Source organism: Ochlerotatus camptorhynchus, unplaced genomic scaffold, assembly GCF_037179485.1.
Source record: "Ochlerotatus camptorhynchus isolate MF236.1 unplaced genomic scaffold, CSIRO-AGI_Acam_v1.1 ptg000070l, whole genome shotgun sequence".
Classification (NCBI taxonomy): Eukaryota; Metazoa; Arthropoda; class Insecta; order Diptera; family Culicidae; genus Ochlerotatus; species Ochlerotatus camptorhynchus.
The window spans coordinates 1,766,022-1,773,703 of NW_027040560.1; the positions used below are offsets into that span (position 1 = coordinate 1,766,022).

Genomic DNA, 7,682 nt, shown 5'->3' on the forward strand with positions numbered 1-7,682 from the left:
GCTTGTATCACCCAGTTTTATGTGGTGAAGGACGGCTTGTTCTGGAAGCCCTGCTCTTTTCTAAAATGTATTGATATTGTTGTGAAAAGCTGCAAGGTTTTCGATCTTCAATTTTCACCATACAATGAGCTTTTCTGGACGTTTGTTCGTGATTTCTTCATGCAAGAACGCCATGTAAAATATTCTAAAACTAGTTCACTTGTGCAACTTCAGAAAGTTCTGAAATCATGAATTGCTTCATATGTTCAGCAGTGTTTAATCAAGCATCCTCAATTATCCGGCATCTAAAAAGAATACATGGCACCCCCAGCCATTTCACATTCAAATGTGTTCAATGTGATCCCCATTTGAGTTTCCAGAACGTGTATAGCTACGGAAAGCATATAAAAAATAAACATGAGGTTGTCGAAGAAAATCGTCACGAGCAAACGGTAGAGCAAAATGCACCAATTGAAAACAGCGTAAATCTAGATAACAGTAATACAACTCAAGCAGAGTTTGAGGATAATCCGATAGAAGCTAAGCCACGAGACAATCTGAGTGAAGAAATAAACAGAGTAAGAAATTCGCTCTTTGAATTTACATTAGGATTACATAATAATAGCAGAACAACACGAAAAGAAGTCATAAGCATTCAGAATGCCGTAACCTTGAAGGTGGTCCAACCTATATTGAATATTATATCAGAAGCTACTATACCCTTCATGACAGATGCAACCAGAAAGAAAGATCTGCAGTTAGTTGTACAGGAGTTGAGGCAACCATTTTCTTTTATTTCCTCCGAACATCGCCTGTTCAAGCAGCTTAATTCTCACGACCTGATGAAACTACCAACAATGTACACAATAAATGAAGAATTGGTAGAGATGGTTTTACATGGTGAACCAACGATAGATCTTGAACATGTACGAGGATGTCTCATGCCAATTGAATTTCAAATTAAAAAGTATTTTGAAAGTGGATCCAATTTCCATAAGACAATGGAAAACATAAGGAGCATAGAAAAATCGAATTCAATTAATAATTTCATAAATGGTTCACTCTGGAGACAGGTCAAAGAAGTTCGTAAAAATGATATTTTGATTCCATATTTCCTGTATTCGGACGAGGTTGAAATTTGTGATCCGTTGGGATCGAATGCTGGAACCCATAAGATATGTGGGTTTTATTACAATTTTCCAACAATTCCGTCGCATCATTTATCACGGTTAGAAAATATTTTCGTAGCTGCATTTGTAAACTCAAACGATTTTTCCGAGTATGGAGTTCAAAAATCAGTGAAACCGATTATCGAAATTTTTTGTAAGTTGGAAAATGATGGAATTGATCTAGAGGTAGATGGAGACGTACATCACGTGTTCTTTGTACTAGGAGCTATTTTAGGAGACAATTTAGGAATTAACATGCTTTTGGATTTCACTACTTCGTTCAACTCATTTTTTTATTGCCGTTTTTGTAAAAGACATAAGAGTACAATGGAACAGGATGTCCACATTCATTCTAGCTTGGTAAGAAACGTAGAAAACTACGACGAAGATGTTGATATTAACGATGTTAGAAAAACCGGTGTAAAGCGTGAATCTGTTTTCCATATTTTAAGACATTTCCATGTAACGCAGAATGCAGGAGTTGATCTCATGCATGATTTGTTTTTATCAGGTGTTTGCAAATACGATTTAGTCAAAGTTTTCGGACATTTGATGAACACGCTAAATATAAGTCTTGAAACGATAAACTACAGAAAACAAATGTTTAAGTTAGGTGAAACAGAGCTGAAGTACCTTTCAAAACCAATTACCATGAATAACATAAAAGAATGCAATTTCAAGATGTTTTCTAGACAAATGATGAGTTTCATACATTTTTTTCCGTTAATTATTGGAGACATGATACCAGCAGATGACCCCGTATGGGACTTTTTGTGTTCCCTTGTTAAAATAGTTGAACTACTCTTGCCAAGTTTTGATAACGATTCTCTCGCAACGCTACAAAACGAAATTAAATATCATCACAGTAATTACTTAGAACTGTTTCCAGAATCTAAGCTAAAACCAAAGTTTCATTTACTTTTGCATTATTGCGATGTTATTAGAAAGAGTGGTCCTGTTCGATTTATGAAGTGTTTTAAATTCGAGGAAGAGCACCAGCAACACAAAACTGTTGCACGAAGCGTAAAAACTAGGAGAAATATCTTACATACAATCGCTGTTAAAGCTTCGTTGAAATTTTCCAATAATTTGTATAATAATCAGTTTTTTAAGCCAGACCTTGAATATTGTTGTCTTATGGAAGTTCACTGGTCCGATCTTCATTACTCTAAAAAACTTAACCTAGATCTTAATGAACAGAAAATCATTGTATGTGACAAAGTAACTTTCAAAGGAACGTTGTATAAACGCGAATACTTTTTAAGCATTACCAATAAGCAGAATGTTAAACTGTACGAAATCCATGACCTTATATTTGACAAAGAAAAAATTCATGTAATTGGGATTGAATATGAGGTTCTAGGGTACGATAGACACTATGTATCATATGAAATAGGAAAAAAAAAACGGATCATTACGTAATTCTGGAGCCTGACTGTTTTGATGGCCCTCCGATACATTTATATTTTCTGAATAACGGGAAATGCTACGTTAGGTTGAAAAAATATTTCCATTAAGCGTTACCATCATTAGTACAGAATATGAATGTAATAAATCTTGAATATCTTCAAATAAACTATGTTTGACAGTTAATTATCATTAAGGACTCTGTACCCATTTTGAAACCGTGCTTCCATTTTGAGTTCATTGTAAAAAGCCTGCATACTTAGCCTGCAAAATGGGTGTTAGTGCTGCGAACAAGCTCGTTTCCGGAAATGAGCCAGTCGCACTGGGCCACAGCATTGAAACGCATTTTTTAGGCTTATTATTACAGTCATTAATATATCATTCAAACTTGATTCAAAATGAAGGCATTGTTTCAAACTAGGTACAAAACCTGCATTGTATTTTCCATTCTATCCGTTTAATAAATCAGGTATTCTCACATTATTTCCTATTTGCCTTTATCAACAATGACTAGCCAAATTCTTGAGTCTCTAAACACATGCAAACCAACAGAATGATCCCTTATTGTAAGATATTTCTTTAATGTCAATAATGCTGATTTGCATACGTGTGTTTTGATACACAAAAAAGCTATGTTAGATACAGCAAATAGGGCAAGGGGTGTAACTCTAAGAGTATACAAATCAATCATCCAATCCAAATCCAAACATTGCTTTTCTATCCCTATGAGAACGATCATGAAAAAAAAAAAGCTTGTGAGGGTCGTGTAAGGATAAAAACAGAATTGTTCAGGATTGGACAGGCTTGTATATTCTTAGAGTCACACGTCCTGTGCTCAGCTCAACTTTTTAAGATCCATAAACATTTATTTTGAAAACAAGAATAGTGATATCAATAATATCCAATTTTTAAAATGAAAGATTTAAAAATCATTTTAATTATAGTAAACATTCATTTTAAAAGTGATATTTGAGAAAACTTTTCATTTTCATACTGCTATACTTTTCGCTTGATATAATAAACATTTATTTTGAATACATAACCTTTCTATTTAAAAGATTTAAGTATTTCATCTAAAAGTAAATTTTTTCATGCTAAAAACAATTTTGATGTAGATTCAAAATAGACCATATCTTTTTAACTATATCACACTTTTCTGCCAAAAGTATGTAGTGGATTAGAAACAATCTGCTTTCAAATTAAAAACTGCCATGTTTTTATTTTGACAGTAGTACAATTCGGTTTGAAAGTTTCTACTTTTAAAAATAGGGTGCGGCTTACTTTTGAATTGACAGTTGGCTGACTTTTGTTTTGAATGCGAAAGACTTTCTACCAAAAAGAACCAACGCAAACTTTTAATTCTACCAATGTTTTTTTTAATTGTATCAACGATAATTCTTTGTGTGTAGAGTCGGTGTATAATGAGTCACGCCAAGAGAAAAACAGTTGAACTCGCATCACGGTTTTCGAAAGATTCCCATTCTTTTCACTTGGCAACAGAGGACTTCTACAACAACTTTAAATGACTTCAAGCGAGAGAAAAAATATTGCGGCTGTAGTAAATCATTATATCAGTGATTTTGTCAAATTATCTTAACAAAAAATAGTAGAAATTCTCATTGCTAATCATTACCGAGCGTATCCCATGACAATTTAACGCTCACTGCGTGTTTATGCTCATTTCTTCGATTATATTTTATATTTTATTGCAATACCTTTCGTGGACCTTTCATAGCATCGTAATGTTTATTTACTTTGCACGATAGGTAGCCGGTTTGACAGTTCAATAGGTAGACTTGGCTTCACTCTTGGCGTGACTCATTATACACCGACTCTAGGAAAAACCAATAACCTCTCATTTTATCTGTCAAACTTTCATAGCGAATCATAACAAACATTGCGTAGTACTAAAATTTCGACTAGAATGGGATACGTTAATCGTTTGCTTGGGGCCAATAGGCTAGTCAAGTAGTGAGCCATTTAAAATCGTAAGTTTCGTATTGATTGTTGGTACTACTCCGAGACTGCATAAATTTTTTGTCAATTTCCTCATTTTCGGGCAGATTTGTTAGGTTTTCCACAAGAAACCATGAGACAAATTTAACTCATCGCTGCGTTCCTGCACTTTTGGCGATTATGAGTGAACTAAATTCAAATTTGGGTCGTTCTCATTCGCCGTGCAGTCTTATTATAATTTTGAAGAAAATTTTATTCAGATCAATGTATAAAAGTCACCGAATTATCGAAAGGTTAAATTTTAATCTTTCTTAATTTATTAATTTAATATTTTTGAGTGTACATTGCTAACGGGCACGAACAGTTTTTATAGCTAATTTTTATTGCAGCAGGTAAATCCCGTTTAGTGCCATAACATTTCATCCCCTTTTGACAGTTCTTGATGTCATCATCAATAATTCAGTGCCAACATTTCAAAGGGGCGTAATTGCATTTGTAAACAATGGCTTTAGCCATCGATTTCTCTCGAATAAAAGCTCACTCATGAAAAATAATTACACTAGCAGGTAGAGGAATGTTTCCTCTACCAGCTAGCATTGTTATTTTGGAGAGGTAAGATTTCATTCGCGAGAAATTGACGGCTAAAGTCATTGTTTACAAAAGCAATTACGCCCCTTTGAAATGTTGGCACTGAATTTTCTGTTGTTTTGCTGTTTTTCCGCAATCGGCACACAGGCTGCATTTTTGCATTGGTGCGTGGCATTGTCGCGGCGATCGTTGGAATAAGTGGAAAACATCCTGCCAAACCAGCCGGTTCCAGTTTGATATCGTTCGGAAATCTCGCGTCCAGCCGTTGAACCATGCCGACCGTCGGAGTGAAGCGCGATCTGCTCTTCAAAGCACTCGGAAAAACCTACAGTAGGTTATGTTTACCTTCCCGGGGGTAATTTTTGGTTGTGACTAAAGGTAGATTTTCCGCTTCGCAGCTGACGATGAGTTCCAGAAGCTTTGCTTCGCGTATGGATTGGAACTGGATGAGGTGACCACCGAGAAGCAGATGATCACCAAGGAGCAAGGTGAGGTGGATGCGGCAAAGGATGCCTCGGAGGAAATTATCTACCGGATCGATATTCCGGCTAATCGGTACGATTTGTTGTGCCTTGAAGGACTGGTCCTGGGATTGCAGGTGTTCCTGGGAAAGTAAGTGTGATGCAATCGGTTTTATGAGGGAAGGAGGGTAATTGGAGTTTTTCATTGTAGGATATCTTATCCGAAATTCATGAAGGTGGAACCGATGAAGGGAGCAGTACAGAAGCTGGTCATCACGGAAGCAACCAAGCAGATTCGTCCCTTTGCCGTGGCTGCCGTCCTCAGGGATATTAGCTTTACGAAGGATTCCTACAACAGCTTCATCGATTTGCAGGACAAATTACATCAGAATATCTGCCGCAAGCGTGCGCTGGTCGCGATTGGAACTCACGATCTGGACACCTTGAAGGGTCCATTCACTTTTGATGCAAAACCTCCGAAGGCGATTAAGTTCATTCCGTTGAACCAGGAGAAGGAAATGACGGCGGACGAATTGATGGAGTTCTATTCCACTCACGCTCAGCTGAAGGCTTATTTGCCAATCATTCGCGATTCACCGGTTTATCCGGTAATCTACGATTCGAACGGAGTTGTTCTGTCCCTTCCTCCGATTATCAACGGGGATCATTCGAAAATCAAGCTGGAAACGAAGAATGTCTTTATCGAATGTACGGCCACGGATTTGACCAAGGCGAATATTGTGTTGGACACGTTGGTGTGTATGTTTTCCGTGCACTGCGCCAAGCCGTTCACGGTAGAATCCTGCGATGTGGTTAATCCGAGTGGTGAGACTGTCCAATACCCGGAACTGGCTTTCCGCGACGAGACCATATCCGTCGAGAAGGTTAACGCTCTGATTGGAATCAAATCAAGTCCCGTAGAGATGGCGAAGATACTCAATCGACTGCTTCCGACGTCGCAAAGTGTATTGGACAAGGACCAGCTGAAAGTCGTGGTTCCCCCGACTCGCCACGACATGATGCACGTTTGTGACATCTACGAGGATGTTGCCATCGCGTACGGATACAACCAAATTCCGAAAACCCTGCCCGGAACGATGCACATCGCTCGTCAGTATCCGCTAAACAAGCTTACCGAACAACTTCGGGAGCAAATCGCCCAAGCCGGATTCACCGAAGGTCTGACTTTCACTCTTTGCTCGCGAGACGACATTTCCACCAAGTTGAACCATAAAATAGAGGAAATTTCCGCGGTTCATATCGCAAACCCGAAAACGCTGGAGTTCCAAGTCGTTCGTACGACTCTGATCTCCGGTCTGTTGAAAACCCTGGCCGCCAATCGCAAAATGCCCCTGCCGTTGAAGCTGTTCGAGGTATCGGACGTTGTGCTGGCCGATTCTCGCGCGGAAGTCGGTGCCCGTAACGAGCGACGCATCTGCGCCGTCAATTGCAACAAAACCGCCGGCTTCGAGGTGGTCCACGGACTGCTGGATCGAGTGATGCAACTGCTGGAGGTTCCCTGGGATAAAGAAAATGGGTACTACTTGCGGGCGGCTGACGATCCGGCATATTTCCCCGGAAGGTGCGCTTCCATTGTCTACAAGGGAGCGGATATCGGTCGAATCGGAGTGCTGCATCCGACCGTGTTGCACGCTTTCGAAATTACCACGCCGTGCTCGGTGGTGGAGTTCAATATGGAGCTGTTCGTTTGAAGCGGTTATAGGGAATGGTAGGCACCAAGATGTTCGGTTTTGAATTTGATTAATTGGCGAGGAAAAGAAATACATCGGCATTGGCTGATTGAACAAAGTTTATCCGGAAATCCTAGTTATTAGTTATTAGTCATCGATGACTTTCCTTTACAACGGTCGGCGAATCTTACTAAGCGACTGAGTAAAATTGTGTTGCTATCTTTTTTTATCTCATGAAAATTTTACTCAGTTATATAACGTGGGGCTATAAATGATTTATTTCAAGTTAGTAACTTTATGAAAGATTAGAGATCGTTAGTGAAGTCCCATTAACTTAAAAACATTTGTGGGAATTCTTTACAGAAGTTCTGAGGAATGAAAGGAAATGCTGATAATTTCAGAGAAGCTTCATAAACAAACTGCGCAAACAT

At 38.5% G+C, this 7,682-nt stretch overlaps 1 protein-coding gene across 1 annotated transcript; it reads left to right on the forward strand.

The window, feature by feature from the left end:
• Nucleotides 1-5,246: 5,246 nt before the first annotated feature.
• Nucleotides 5,247-7,337, forward strand: beta-PheRS (phenylalanine--tRNA ligase beta subunit). The gene is made up of 3 exons (XM_065216881.1): nucleotides 5,247-5,429; nucleotides 5,498-5,711; nucleotides 5,772-7,337. Exons 1-3 carry the CDS (start codon nucleotides 5,372-5,374, stop codon nucleotides 7,270-7,272), a joined length of 1,773 nt encoding a protein of 590 aa, XP_065072953.1. The 5' UTR covers nucleotides 5,247-5,371; the 3' UTR covers nucleotides 7,273-7,337.
• The last annotated feature ends 345 nt before the right edge of the window (nucleotides 7,338-7,682 follow it).

Coding starts and splice junctions, on each gene's coding strand:
- beta-PheRS (XM_065216881.1), top strand. CDS start 5,372: ATGCCGACCGTCGGAGTGAAGCGCGATCTGCTCTTCAAAGCACTCGGA. Junction 5,430..5,497: donor AGCACTCGGAAAAACCTACA/GTAGGTTATGTT, acceptor TCCGCTTCGCAG/CTGACGATGAGTTCCAGAAG. Junction 5,712..5,771: donor TTGCAGGTGTTCCTGGGAAA/GTAAGTGTGATG, acceptor TTTTCATTGTAG/GATATCTTATCCGAAATTCA.